The 15,952-nt window shown below is 38.1% G+C and overlaps 1 protein-coding gene across 4 annotated transcripts in view; it reads right to left on the bottom strand.

Annotated features, from left to right (window-relative positions):
• Nucleotides 1-236: 236 nt before the first annotated feature.
• C3H2orf42 (chromosome 3 C2orf42 homolog) overlaps nt 237-15,952 on the bottom strand; it is a 35,857-nt gene continuing 20,141 nt past the window's right edge. For all 4 annotated transcript variants that reach the window (XM_012167419.3, XM_042248058.1, XM_042248057.1 and 1 more), the window contains 5 exons: nt 15,295-15,399; nt 11,912-12,019; nt 9,976-10,076; nt 8,482-8,644; nt 237-916 (listed from right to left, as the gene is read on the bottom strand). In XM_012167419.3, the coding sequence (XP_012022809.1) occupies nt 708-916; nt 8,482-8,644; nt 9,976-10,076; nt 11,912-12,019; nt 15,295-15,399 (686 nt within the window). In that variant the 3' untranslated portion in view covers nt 237-707. The remainder of the gene's footprint in view (nt 917-8,481; nt 8,645-9,975; nt 10,077-11,911; nt 12,020-15,294; nt 15,400-15,952) is intronic.

Genomic DNA, 15,952 nt, shown 5'->3' with positions numbered 1-15,952 from the left:
TTCTGTGACTTTCAGTATCTCCATTCTGTGATCAATGAATTAAAAAATATAAACTGAATTTTACCACCTGTTAAGCTTTTTGGAGAGTAAAGAGGGAAAAGTGAACGAGCAATTACAAGCGTTAGTTTGAAATGTCAATCAATATTGCCTTGACACCTGAATCTCTTTTTCCAAGTTCACTATCACCTAAATCTCCCAAAAGGTTTATACTTTTATAATTAGGCCAACACAAGATATAATTTATAAAAACTAGTGACACTGTGCTTTATTTGAGAAGAAAATAAAAGGATATGATTGGAACTCTGTCAGGATGATCTTCAACATTTTGCCTTAACCAAGGTATTATTAATTTTTCAACATGTTAGTATAAGGTGGAGTGCTGCTGACTTCTTAGAGCATTAGAAAAAGGTTGAAACAAACTCTAAAGGTGAGTCCTTCAGGAAGGTAAGTGAGCTGGTTTTCTGTTTCTTTAAAAACTACCCAGGAATATCATCCAAGTTAAATGAAGACTATACACAGCAGCACCAAAAGGGCTATTTACAAGAAGAGTTTTTCTTCAAAAGAATTCACTTGAATGCACTGAGAAACTGCATCTTAGCTAAGAGTAGTTCACTAAGGAACAGAGCCATCTAAGTGTCTAACTAGTATTTAAAGTTGTCAAAGGGTGGGGATGTGCAAATTTAGCAGCAAAAGACTCTTGTTTTGCTTCAAGGGAAAGTGATGGTGGTCAGAGGGGCCAGTTCCAAGGGCTGATCCAAGGGGGGCCGCTGGTCTTGGTACTCTGCTACGTGCCCATTGCGGTGGTGCCCATACTCAAACTTGATTCGAAGCTCACCAATCTTGGATTGGGGAAGAATATCTGGGATCCACTCGATGATGAAAGGTGTTGGCTCCTTTTGATCTGGGGAAGTGTTGCCTGAAGATAAAAAAGAAAAAAAAAAGAATTGATTAGTACAATTTTGAAATAAATTTTCACAAATTTTAAAAGGAAAAAGAAGTAAAAAAAAAAAAACTATATGAGAAGGAAAAAAGGTGGGGGGCGGGCAACAAGAAGAATCAAGACAAGGGAAAAGTGATTACTGCTCTATCTATCCAAAACAAAATTTCAGGGAACTGTCTGGTATTCTCCAATAAAGTAAGACCCAGCCTTTAGGAAAATAGGGCCAAAGGAATCATAAGGAGAGGCCAGGCTAAGAGGAAAAGACAGCTGGATGAGATGAAAAGGCAGACTAGCAAGAAAAGGTCAAGTTTCAAGGAAACCAGAAAGAAACAGAATTAAAATCCAAATGGTTCTAAAATATATTACAAATCCATAATAACCACAAGAGTGTTGTACTGGCATATATCTTGACAGACGAAAAGAACAAAACAGAAAGATCCAAAATGGATACAAAAAGAAGAATTTAAGATAAGGCCAAAATGGTATTTTCAATTAGTGTAAGAAATATAAGTAAGTGTTTCTTATAACAAATGGGGTGCATCAACTACATAATTATCTGGAAGAAACTAAAAGATGACAGAATCTTACTTCATAACTTACATGAAGAGAAAGTCCAGAATATTAAAGGTTTAAATGTGAAAAACTCAGGTTAAAGAATGCTCTTGAATAAATATAAAGTACTAGCAGAATTAAAAATAAGCATATGGTATCACCTCTAAAACACGGAGACAATAAACATAGAAAACATAGTCCATTTAGCAAAAAACAGAAAAAAACAAAAAGACAGGGGGCTTTCCTGGTGGCTCAATGGTATAAAGATTCTGCCTGTCAATGCTGGAAACACAGGTTCAGTCCCTGATCTGGGGAGATCCCACGTGCTGAGGACCAACAGAGCCCATGAGCCATAACTATTGAGCCTGTGCTCTAAGCCAGGGAGCCGCAGCTACTGATGCCTGTGCACTCTAGTGCCCATGTTCTGCAACAAGAGAAGCCATTGCTATGAGAAGTCTGCACAGGGCAACTGGAGAGTAGCCCCTGCTTGCTGCAACTAGAGAAAAGCCTGCACCACAAAGAAGACCCAGCACAGCCCAAAATAATAATAATAATAAAAAACCAAGAAGACAGCAGAACAACTATATTAATTATAGTAAAGGGGATATATTAAAATCAGAAAAAATAAAAATAATATAATACTGATAGATTCAACAAGAACAAAGTGTCACAAAAAAGTTAAAAGGATGGCAATCATCAGAAAAATGTAAAACAAAAGCTGGTGTCACTGTTGTAATACTGAATAAAGACAAATTAAGGGCAAATGTTATTTTTAAACTGATGAACTGTTGCTATAGTCTGAATCTATATTCTCTAAAATTTCTGCCTAATATTATTGTATCCTTCCCAAATTCATAAATTGAAAACCTAATCCCCAGGGTGACAGTACTTGGAGGTGGGGCCTTTGGGAGGTGATTAGGTCATGAGGGAAGAGCCCTGATGAGTGAGATGAATGCCCTTACTTAAGACCCCAGAAATGCCCTTTCTGAAATGTGAGGACACAGAGAGAAGGCTGCTGATGGCTATCTTTGAACCAGGATGCAGGCCCTCATCAGACATCGAAATCTGTAGGAATCTTGGACTTCCCACCCTGCATAACTGTGAGAAAGAAATCTCTGTTGTCTAAGTCACCCAGTATTTACAGTATTTACAGTATTCTGTTATAGCAGTCCAAATGGACTAAGATAATATATTTACATTGACATCTGTCAATAACTCTAATGTACCGAAAAACATTGCATTGCAATACTTAAAGGCTTTTGCAATCTCAGAAGGCATTTAGAGAAACAAAACTGTAGTAGGAAATTGTATTACAACTCTAAGTTTTATAAATCTTAAAGCTATACAAAATTTTATATTGGATAAATAATAACACATTTGCTAGCACAAATTCATATCGTACATTAGGTTAGTGAGAAAATATTTTTAAATTCCTTTAAAAATTTGAAAAGGTACATCTTCGGAACTCAAAGTAATAAAAGTAGGAATGGAGACTTAAGAATATAGAAATCAAAAGCCTCAACCAAATAGAAAATTTAAATACAAAGTACTGGGAACACAGAAAGTAAACTATGATTATAGACTATCTAGATATTAATAATAACCTTAAATGTTCCTATTATCAAACATGAATTTTAAAAATTAACTGATAATTCCAAAAGGTATAAAAATTAAAAAGTTCCAAGAAAATGTTAGAAAAAGTTTTTAAAGAGTTTGGAAAGTTTAACAGACAAAAGTGGAAAATAGTTCAAAACATACAAATCATTTTCTATATAACTATTACCAAGACCCAAAAAAGATAGCCTCCAAAAAAGAAATTGTAGGCAATTAATAACCCTCTTGATGAAAGTGAAAGAGGAGAGTGAAAATGTTGGCTTAAAGCTCAACATTCAGAAAACTAAGATTATGGCATCTGGTCCCATCACTTCATGGGAAATAGACGGGGAAACAGTGGCTGAATTTATTTTTCTGGGCTCCAAAATCACTGCAGATGGTGATTGCAGCCATGAAATTAAAAGATGCTTACTCCTTGGAAGGAAAGTTATGACCAACCTAGACAGCATATTAAAAAGCAGAGACATTACTTTGCCAACAAAGGTCCATCTAGTCAAGGCTATGGTTTTCCAGTGGTCATGTATGGATGTGAGAGTTGGACTATAAAGAAGGCTGAGCGCAGAATTGATGCTTTTGAACTGTGGTGTTGGAGAAGACTCTTGAGAGTCCCTTGGACTGCAAAGAGATCCAACCAGTCCATCCTAAAGGAGATCAGTCCTGGGTGTTCATTGGAAGGACTGATGTTGAAGCTGAAACTCCAATACTTTGGCCACCTGATGCGAAGAGCTGACTCATTTGAAAAGACCCTGATGCTGGGAAAGATTGAAGGCAAGAGGAGAAGGGGACAACAGAGGATGAGACGGTTGGATGGCATCACTGACTCAATGGACATGGGTTTGGGTGGACTCCGGGAGTCGGTGGTGGACAGGGAGGCCTGGTGTGCTGTGATTCATGGGGTCGCAAAGAGTCAGAAATGACTGAGCGACTAAACTGAACTGAATACTTATGAATAGATAATAAAAAATCCTAAGTAAAGTATTAGCAATTAGAATCTACATATATATTAAAAGAAAAAAGACCACATAGGATTTATTCCAGAAATGTAAGATTATTTCAGTATTAGAAATTGATTCCTAAAATTCATATTGGACATCAACTGTACTTAAATTTCATTGCACTTGGGTCTTTAGAGGTTTCTCAAAAGATGGTAAAAAGATATTAAAAAAAATTCAATTCTAGGGAGCTGCCTGGTGGTCTAGTGGTTAGGATTCAGCACTTTCACTGCTATGGCCCAGGTTCAATTCCTGGTTGGTGAACTCCTGCAAGCTGTGTGGCAAGGCCAAAAAATAAATGAATAAATAGAAATATTAAAAAAAACTATATTAAAAATTATAGCTCTGAATAAAAATAACTTTAAGAATATGATATGCTATGAAATAAAAAATTTCATCTGAAATTATTAATCAGTTCAGTTCAGTTCAGTCGCTTAGTCGTGTCCGACTCTTTGTGACCCCATGAATCGCAGCACGCCAGGCCTCCCTGTCCATCAGTAACTCCTGGAGTTCACTCAGACTCATGTCCATCGAGTCAGTGATGCCATCCAGCCATCTCATCCTCGGTCGTCCCCTTCTCCTCCTGCCCCCAATCCCTCCCAGCATCAGAGTCTTTTCCAATGAGTCAACTCTTCGCATGAGGTGGCCAAAGTACTGGAGTTTCAGCTTTAGCATCACTCCTTCCAAAGAAATCCCAGGGCTGATCTCCTTCAGAATGGACTGGTTGGATCTCCCTGCAGTCCAAGGGAGTCTCAAGAGTCTTCTCCAACACCACAGTTCAAAAGCATCAATTGTTCGGCACTCAGCCTTCTTCACAGTCCAACTCTCACATCCATACATGACCACAGGAAAAACCATAGCCTTGACTAGACGGACCTTAGTCAGCAAAGTAATGTCTCTGCTTTTGAATAGGCTATCTAGGTGGGTTATAACTTTTCTTCCAAGGAGTAGCTTTTTCCAGAAATGTATTCTATATGAAATACTAATGGCATTCCCCTGAAAAGAGTCCACTGGTCAAATAAATTGGGGAAAATTTAAGTTACATAAAGTTCAATACAAATCTTTATTTCAAGATCTTTTTAATATGCAAATTTATAGGATGAGTTACTAAGAGAGATACATTATATTGTAAGACACTACTCACCACTGCCTCCCTACTCCAACTGTAACGTTTTCTGAGATCTCAGTGTATCTTAGAACTAGGGAAGTTTTCATGTGGCAACATTTCTTTTCCAACTAAAAAAGTTATTACAAAGTTGACTGAACATCTTACATTCAAGGGTCTTCAAATCAAAGAAATACAGTATATAGCATTTTTCAAACTTATCAGATCATGGAACACTTTTTTCAGAGAATATTTATCACTATCTCTTCTTCAAGACAGTTGGAAAATGCTATGCTGGGGGAGTTTTACTATAGTAAAAACAACAATTTTACTATAATAAAATGAAAATCCCAGCTGCTAGCTTTACTATTATTCATTGTTGCTCTTGAAGTTGTAGGTAATTTAACAAGATAAAGACAATGGTAGAAACATTTGATAGGAAACAAATTTGTCATCATTTTTCAAGTGATATAATTAATTTCCCAGAAACCAACTGGGTAAACAACTATCATCACTAATAGGAACTCATTAAGGACAGCAATTTGATAGTAATTATACCAAAATCTGTAGAAGGGCATGGCAACCCACTCCAGTATTCTTGCCTGGAGAATCCCATGGACAGAGGAGCCTGGCAGGTTACACAGTCTCTGGGGTTGCAAAGAGTCAGACACGACTGAAGTGACTTAGCGTGCATGCATACCAAAATCAAGAGCTTCCCATACACTGGCAGTAACAAGTTAGACACATGATAAACATCTTACTCACAAGAGCAGCCAAAAATATATTTCACAGCAGTTTGACAAAATAATTACAAATTCTAAATTTCTCCATGACATAGTTCACTGCCCTGAAAGTGCCTATAGCCCAGTTAGTGGAAAGACAGGTGACTGAGTACTGGATGGCCAGGGGTGAAGGCTCTGACTGCCTGGGGTTGAAGATCAGCTCTACCACTTCACCAGCTGTGTAACTCTGGGCAGGTAACTGTACCTATCTTCACCTTGGTTTATCCATCTGTAAATGGGGATCACAGTATCTACCCCTGAGTAGGCCGATGAGCATTAAATGAATTAATCTGTGTAAAGCACTTAAAATAACAGCCAGCACAGAGCTCATTAAGTGCATTTTGTTGCAGGTGTCATTACTATTAAAATACCTCAGTTAAAAAAAATAGACGAAGCAAAAGCAATTCATCAAATACAAATGACTAATTGAAAAACTTACTCTCATTAATATTTGAGGGTAATGTAAATTAAAAGAATGATAGGATATTTTTTGCCTATCAGATCAACAAAGATTAAAAAAGAGAAACTCTTTCATACATGGTTAGCAGGAGTAAACTGTAGAATTAGCACCATCTTTCTGGAGAGCAGTGTGACAAAAAAAATCAAAAGTCCTAAAAATGTAAATAAACGTTGACTCTCCAATTTCACTTTTCTTGTTTTAAATACTTTTATTTATTTCTAGTTGCGCTGGATCTTTGTTGCTGTGCCAGGGCTTTCTCTAGTTGTGGTGACTGGGGGCCACTCTCTGGTTGTGGTGCTCGGGCTTCTCATTGTTGTGGCTTCTCCTGTTGCACAGCTCAGGCTCTGGAGTGCGGCCTCAGTAGTTGTGGCACCCAGTCCAGTCTTAGTTGCTCCGAGGCATGTGGAATCTTCCCAGACCAGGAATCGAACCTGTGTCAGGTTTGATTGGCAGGCGGGTTCTTTTCCACTGTGTCACCGGGGAAGTCCTCCAATTTAACTTTTAAGAATTTATCCCCCAAAATATCCTAAATAAGTTGGGAAATAATTAAGGCCATAAAAGGTTTTTCTAAAAGGAAGTTAAATATAAAAGGAAGCATTGTTTATAACAGCAAAGAGTTTGATATAAGTTAAACTCAGGGTTGGTGAGAGTGAGATAACTCAACGAATGAATTTTATGCCGCTGTTTAAAACTGTCATTTTCACAACAGCCAAAAGATCAAGCAATCCAAGTATCCAGACAGATGAATGGATACACAAAGTGTAGGCTATACACATAATGAAACATTTCTCAGCCTTAGAAAGAAAATTTGACACATGCTACAACGTGGATGAACATTGACGTCATTATGGTACATGAAATAAACCAGTAACAAAAGGGCAAAAATTGTATGATTCTAATTAAAGTAGTCAAATTCATACAGACAGAAAGCGGAATGGTAACTAGGGTTGGGGGAGGCAGGAATGCAGATTAGTATTTAATGGGGACAGTTTCAGTTGAGGAAGAGGAAAAACTTTTGGGGATGAATGGTAGTGATGGTTGCATAACAATGCCAAAGCACTTTATGGCAGAAAAATTTTATGCTTAAAAATGGTTAAAATGTTAAGTTTTATATTATATATGTTTTATAATAATAAAAAAGTCTAAAATAATGTTGAAGACAGACATGGAAAGTTGTTCATGACATACTTTTAAGCGGAAAAAGCTATTTAGATATGATACCATGTTTCAGAAACTCTTTCTATGCATAGAAAAAAAAAAAAGAGTGTACACCAAAATCTTAATGGTGATGTCATCTATGGTGGGTGGGATCGTGCTGTGTGCTAAGTCACTTCAGTCATGTCTAACTCTTTATGACCCCATGGACAGAGGACCCTGGTGGGCTTTTCCTGCAGCCTGCCAGGCTCCTCTGCCCACAGGATTTTCCAGACAAGAATACTGGAGTGGGTTGGCATTTCCTCCTCCAGGAGATCTTCCCGTCTTCTCTCTTATGTCTCCTGCATTGGCAGGCACGTTCTTTACCACTAGTGCCACTTGGGAAGCATGGTGGGTGGGATTATCGGTGGTTTTTATTTTTCTTTATGCTCTATAGTGAAATCTATGATTTCTATATAATGAATAGGTATTACTTCTCTAATTTTATTTTATTTTATTTATTATTATTTTTTAAACATTTATTTATTTGGCTGCATTGGGTCTTAGTTGCAACATACAGGCTCTTCTTTGTAATAGGCAGGCTCTGGAGCATGTAGGTTGCCCCATAACATGTGGGATCTGAGTTTCTAGACCAGGGATTGAACCCATGTCTGCTGCATTAGAAGGCAGATTCTTAACCCCTGTACCACCAGGGAAGTCCCTAATTTTATTTTAAAAGTAGTGGCTCAAATGAAACAAAACACCTTATCCCATGACTGCCTTTATAAAATGTATGAATGTGTCTTTTTTGCTTAAGGTCAAGACCCAAAGTCCAGGACAGCATAGTACACACAGGCGACCTTCAGAGGAAGGTGTGCTATTGAAACCACCAACTTACTTACCAACTTTGAGAAAAGTTTTTAGTTCCAAGGGTCGCAGCACTGGTTGCTTTTCTATACGACCGTAGGTTTCTGCTATGCTCTCTACTTCCACTTTAGGACATTTAAACAGCTCATAGGTCCCATCTCGGTTCTGGATAAAACTCCGAGTGATTTCCAAAGGCATCTGGATATGGAGATAATACCAAGAAAGGTGAGAAAGGAAAACCTTCACAAGTAGACAAACACTGGATGACAGTAGGTTTTATTCATGCTTTCAAGTGCACTCAAAACTTTTCCTTGTATTTTCAAGTAAATTTTTTCAACAATTCTGCCTTTTCTCCCATATATTGTTCATGGCTTTCCCTTTTTTTCTAGAACTTTAATTTGAACTCCTGCCAAACCCTAGTGAACTGAACCCCTAATACCTTCATGGCTACATAACTGCTACCGGCACAGATCTGCTCTAAAGTCATTTTACTCCTTCCTCACTGCTCTGCTGGCAGCAGTCTTCTCCTAAAAACTCTACTGACAACACCTATAGCTCATGTCTTGTGTGCTTCCACCATCCTTGGCACTGAGTCAGACAAAGCCTGAACTGAGTTTTATCTTTGCCACTAAACACCAGGCTGAGCTTCCCACAGCCTGTTTCTCATCTGCAAAACACAGTCCATACCAAGTCATGGCTGTGAGCTGGAATGGGGTGACATAGGTAAGTGATGTGCAACAGACAGAAGCTCAGCAACGTGACTTTACTCTGGGTTGTTTCGGTGCCTCCCTGCACATTATGTGTTTCTTTCTGTGACATCCTGCATTTAAAGAATCCTCCATTGTCTTTAGGGCTAACATAAGTCTTCCCTAGTGTTCACAGGTAAGTTCTACAGATAGCAATTTATTATTTTTCTGAACATAATAATGCCTTGCAATCAAGCTAATCTTAATGTATGAAATCACATGATGTTGAGTTTTCCACAATATTTCATTATCATAGAAAGGGAAAATCCTCAAGTTTTTAGGATCTGGTTGAAAAAAATGTTTAAAATTGTCTAATACTGTCCCTGTAAAAAGGAACACAAACTAAGAATCATTTCTCTAATGAGAACTCAATTGCAGTTTGGAGAGGGACACTAAATTGTGCTGGACCTACTGATTTCACAAGTAGCATATCATCTCAAATTATACATATACTTCCCAGGTGCCTGCCAGTAATCTAGGGCTCACCACAGATAGTAGGGGAGCATTATTTAATTTACAAGAAAAAGCATCCTTGTTTTCTCATCCCAAAGGCAAAGAAAACAGGATGCTCCAATTTAAAAAAGAATACAACCTCAAGTTGCAGTGAATACCTATTAAAATCAGAGTTGGAACCATAAAGTCACGAATGTTCCTAAATAATCTCTTAGGATGAACAAAAGGAATTCTCTGTAGTGTCCTCAACTCAACGAGCTGGTACTTCCTGCACTTGCTTCTTTCTCTTCCCCACTCTGCCCTCCCAGTGTTGTAGAAATCAGCTCTTACCTCCGGGGTATCTAAGATTTGTTTAACCTGCAGGATATTCGTGATATGCCAGGTATACTTGGAAAAGGTTCCCAGTGGCAAGGCATCTTTGCGAACAAAAGCTTTAAGGTAAAAAAAGTGGACAAAATTAGACTACTGAAAAATAATAGCATTACCTGTGCTCTTTCACTGAATTTGTCATTTTAGTTTCTAGAGTGTTCAATGAAGTGATATTCATGCCTTATAGAATCTTGCCCTCTAAAACAGAAATCCTGGGCTTTCCTGGTGGCGGCTCAGTGGTAAAGAATCTGCCTGCTAATGCAGAAGACATGGGTTCAAGCCCTGGTCCCAGAAGATCCCACATGCTCTGGAGCAACTAAGCCCGTGTGCCACAACTACTGAGCGTATGCTCTAGAGCCTGGGAGCTGCAACTACTGGAGCCCGAGCACTCTAGAGCCCATGGTCAGCAACAAGGGAAGCCACTGCTGTGAGAAGCCTGTACAATGTAACTAGAGAGTAGACCCCACTCTGTACAACTAGAGAAAAGCCCACAAACAGCAAGGAAGAGCCAGCACAGCCAAAAATTAAAAAAAATCCTATTTTTTTCTTTTTTGGCTGTACTGCATGGCTTGCAGGCTCTTAGTTACCTGACCAGGGATCAAACTCAGGCCCTGGCACTGAAAGCACTGAGTCCTAATCACTGGACCACCAGGGAAATCCCTAAAAAAGGAATTCTAGAAGCAAATCTATAAACAGGGTTTTGGCAAAATGTGGTGAACCATATGATATGGATTTTTGCTATATGAAGTCTCTGATGCTTCCTTGAGATACTAATTTTGGGCATCTTAAGAAACTTCTTCCTTTGTTTCATAAAACTACAGACACAAGACTCCATTATAAAACAGCTTCTTACAACTTTAGATATATCAGAGGTCAAATCAGAGTCCTTAAAATAATTACATGGAGTTTAAACTTCGCTCATGTGGTTGTCAATCTGTTACCCTGCCTCCTGATTGTAAAGGAGTTCCACTGAAGGGCCTAAAAACATCTAAGGGATGGGTTAAAATTAATATATTAGATCTCAAGTGTAAACGGGAAGAATCAACATTGTCTCAAACGTTAGAGACATAAGGTGTAAAGATGGGAGATTGTTATGGCCCTAAATGGAGTGATTCACAGTATGTACCATTTAAAGTGAAAGTGAAAGTGTTAGTTGCTCAGTCGTGTCCAATTCTGTGATCCCGTGGACTGTAGCCTGCCAGGCTGCTCTGTGCATGGAATTCTCCAGAATTAAATTTCAGTCCCTATTATATCATCAAATATCAATTTACTGAAGAAATAGCTCTGATTTCCAGCTATAGACACTCTTGGGCTATTTGCCCTTGAGCAATCTTTTCTTCCTCCTTTTTCCTCCCTCATTTTCCTATACTACCTAATAAGTATCTTGAGATCTCTAGTAGAAAGACATTATATAAAATCAAGAAATAAGTACCAGAATATTGTAATGGTAAAATGTACCAACCCTGAGAATCACTCCAAAAAGAAAATCTCCCTCCATCAAAAATCAGGAATCGTGAAAAACAAGTTTTAGTGTTTGACACATACTGTAATATGCTTCCAAGAAGCCAGCCCAAATAACAATTGGAGCTTGCAATGCTTTTGTTGAAACTGGCTCATATCTAGAAAATACCCAGTTTTTTGGTGGGCACCATCATTGCCCTTCATTGGTGGTTCTTTTATCAAGTTGTGCTTTCTGAATCTTTCCGTCAACTCTTACTAGAATAAGCATGAGGCCTTTGAAGTGTATGATCATTATTCTAAGAGCTGATGGGTTAAGGCTTCATGCTCTGAGCATGTAACTAGAAGACCTAATCCTGAAAATCCTGCACAGTTTTTCCCAAACATAATTCTGTAAGGTCCGGACATCTACGGCTTTTCCTAAAGAAACATCTCGTACCTGTGGTAGAGTTGGGAAGCCGTTTCTTCGCGCTGCCAATGGATATTCTCTGTTGCAGGGCATCAAAAAAGGACTGAGGAATGTGGAAAACCAGTGGCTCTGGTTTGCCTACAGGAAATAAGAAGAACTCATTTAAAGAAATACACGTGGGCTTTCTTGTGTGGAGGGAAAAGTGGAGGAAATGGAACTGATGAGCAGTAATAACTAAAAATACTACCGAGATTTCTTTATAGAGAGGCAAAAACAAGCTTTGATGGACCTTTATGAGCCTAGCACTGTCACTTGCCCTCCTCCTGATCCCTTGCAATTATAACGGATTCTTGTCATCTACCAAAAATAACTTTTCTAGTCCTCAATTTTGTAAACACCACCACAGCACAGACTTTTCCCTTTAAAGAGGACATGAAATGAGATAACATTGAGGCTGAGATGAGAAGGTAAACTTGATTCACTCCTGCTTACTCTCCCAGGCACTTGCTGCTTGCATTCATGCTCAGGTGGCCAGAACTATGAATGCCAGAGACTGCAAAGTTAGGACACTTTATCCAATAAGCATCAGTCTTCTCTCTGATCTGAAGGTAGGAAAACTGTCTGAAAATACTTCACAAACTTCTTTAAAAAACTTGCAAAACACTAGGTTAACAAAATGTCAACAGAAAGACTGTTCAGAGGAGAGGTTGAAAAAATTCAGAGTTTTTCTTACTAACTCTGCCCAAGGGTCAAGCTCCAACAGAGCAAAAACATCCAGAACCAAGTGGATTAATAGGTAACTTCCACCTCCCTGGATGCAACTTAAAGAGCAGTTCTTAAAAACAGTTTAGATACCTTTTTTGAAATAAAGATCAAACCAAGAAAAATAAAAGGTTTTCTGGAATTTCATATTAAGATTTTACATCCTTTCAATTGATTTTACCTGCTTAATTGAATGTGGAATGTTAATAACAAAACTGTCATTGCTTTTGAGCCACTATAATATTAATATAGGGGCTTCCCTGGTGGCTCAGATGGTAAAGAATCTGCCTACAACTCGGGAGACCTGGGTTCAATCCCTGGGTTGGGAAGATCCCCTGGAGGAGGGAATGGCTGTCACTTCAGTACTCTTACCTGGAGAATTCCATGGACAGAGGAGCCTGCTGGGCTACAGTCCACAGGGTCACAAAAAGTTGGACATGACTGAGTGACTAACATACTTTTGAATATTAATATATATACAGTTGATTTTATTTTTAGCCATGTGGCATGACTTACAGGATCTTACTTCCCCAACCAGGGATTGAACCTTCGCCCTCAGCAGTGAAAATGTGAAGTCCTAACCACTGGACCACCAGGGAATTCCCATATAGGCAGTTTAGAGAAGTTGCTGAAGAAAGGAATTTTATTTTATTTTATTTTTTATGGTTTCTAGCCAATCTTTTTCAATATAAATTTATTTAATTTTTAATATAAATTTATTTAAAGAAAGGAATTTTAAAGTCTTTCATCTTGAAATTAGATTACAGGCTACATGCAAAGATCATTACGATTCTAAAAGTGCTAACTCACCAGAACTCAGCTGATGGGATGCTAGGGTTTAGGTTTATAAATTAATTTTAAAAAACCCTTGTAAAAGACACAGAATCACAGTGCTGGAGGGAGCTGATGGTGACTTTGACAAAGGTGGTGGTAATAGAGATGGTGAGAGAGGGTGGTATAAGGAATGGGATGAAAAAGGGCCATAGTTCACAGCTTACATTATTGTCAATGTTCTATTTTATGTTTTGGGAGGTGGGTTAGTAGGTATTTATTATATTATTTCAAACAATATATAAATAAATGAAATTTTAAAAGAAAAGAAAAACAGACTCTCTTTTTAACCTTCCCTAGTTTTTTCTTTTTTTTTAATGAACTTCTATCTTTGCAACATGCAAAATCTTTAGTTGCAACATGTGGGATCTAGTTCCCTGACCAGGGATCAAACCCAGGCCCCCCTGCACTGGGACTGTGTAGTCTTAGCCACTAGACCACTAGGAAAATCCCTAAACTTCCCTAGTCTATTTTGTTTTTCTAAAAGTAACTTCTAAAATTTTATTTCTGAATAAATTTTATTCATTCTGAACCAAGGTATATAAAACTAAGCATGTATTTCAACACCTCCATTCTTGTTCCTTTCTTCACCATGAAGCCACAACTGCTCTAATCCTTCACCTCATCTCCTCCTACTGAGTGTCTGCTGTTGGGCTACTATTCCCTTTGGGGTGTTTTGTATTTAAAATGATATTCATAAACTTCAACATATTCAGCAAAGAACATAAAATGTTGTGAGGTTTATAAATAATGCCATGAGGAGTGTTTGAAGACCTGAGATGTATCACATGGAAAAGAGAAGACCTGTCATGCAGGCTAGTGGGTATATGCAGTAGGACAGTAGGAGGGACTGTTACTTGAAAACAGAACAGAAAATTACTCCATGTGGCTGGAGCACAGACTAAAACCAACAGGAAGTATTATTAGCAAACATTTCCCTTTAGCATGAGGACGACCTTCCTCACAGCTCTCACTGTCCAACAATGTTATGAACTGCCTCAGAAAGGAGTGAGCTGCTCACCACTGCACAAAACCTGAAAACCATCCATCAAGGATGCTTTTCAGGCAATGGGCAGGCCTGGTAGATGGTCCACTTCTGAAATTGCTGAGGTTCTAGGAGGCTATCATGATCAACCCGAGTCCAGCTTGTGTTCTCCAATCTTCCTTAGCATATCTGTGCTATGTGCTGTGCTTAGTTGCTCAGTCATGTCTGACTCTTTTCGACCCCATGGACTGTAGCCCAACAGGCTTCTCTGACCATGAGAATTTTCCAGGCAAGAATACTGGAGTGGGTTGCTATGCCCTCCTCTAGAGGATCTTCCCAATCCAGGGATCGAACCCTGGTCTCCTGCATTGCAGGCAGATTCTTTACCATCTTTACCATCTAAGGGAAGCCCTTAGCATATCCATGTAATTTTATATAACTATCTTCGTCTCACATGTTTAGATTTTTTCCAAACTTTTTTCCTCCCATGCTTAATCCTCCCATTAAGTTTGAGGATTTAGAATGACCTTCTAAGTAAGGCTTGTTATCTCCCTTATCAAATACACACCCACGCATACCCTAAGACCAAGGCTGTCTACTTTTACTTATTATTTGCTGTGGTTTTTCTTTTCCATCACTAAATTCAATTTTGTTGGTCCTGCATTTTAATTATGTGATTATTCCTTTATTTCATTTAGATTTCTACCATCTTGTGGTCCAGTGCCCTCTAGACTGAAGCCCAATTACTTTTTTTTCAAGACAGAGTAGAGCTATACACAATCACTTTAATTTCTCTGACTTTCAGCAACAGCGCAGTTAGATGACCAGTACTTACCATCAAACTGATAGTGCATGGTTTGATGGATGCGTTCTGTGACACTGGCCAGCCAGTCTTGGAAGGATAAGGTCACTTGTGCCTCATCTAACAGCTGACCACAGGCTAGGGAAAAAAAAAAAACAACTCTTCATTAATTTTTATCTTTTCTTACAGAATTTAAGTTAACAGTTAACTGAACTATGAAAAAGCTAAGGAGTTTATACTATATAAAAGAGCAACAAGTCAAAAATCAATGACAGTAGGTAAATTAAGTGAAATGGAATACTGCAGGATTTTCTTTTTAAAAATCCATCTAGAGAAAGAAAAAAAAAGAAATAGAAAGCTCTAGGAGACTAATGGGTTTAAGATTATTAACCACAGAAAGTTTGCAGCCTTTCAACATCAAACTGCAAACTGAAAAATGGTTGATTTAGAGCCATTAATTGACCAGATTCCTGATGAGTATGTCTATATACTGACCTACCGTTCTATTTCTTATTTCTTCTCCTTATTTCTTACTTCTTCACGACACATGAAGACATTTATCCCCTTTTATAAAGACATAAAGATGCCAAAACTACTATCCATTTAAAATTAAAATTCTCATAAGTAAAAGCACCTAATGATAAGCTGGATTAAAAGTATTTTCTTTTTTCTTTATATCAAAGTGATACTT

The sequence above is a fragment of the Ovis aries genome, chromosome 3, assembly GCF_016772045.2.
Source record: "Ovis aries strain OAR_USU_Benz2616 breed Rambouillet chromosome 3, ARS-UI_Ramb_v3.0, whole genome shotgun sequence".
Lineage (NCBI taxonomy): Eukaryota > Metazoa > Chordata > Mammalia > Artiodactyla > Bovidae > Ovis > Ovis aries.
The sequence above is the reverse complement of the archived record's forward strand: the minus strand, read 5'-3'. Positions and strand labels throughout refer to the sequence as shown.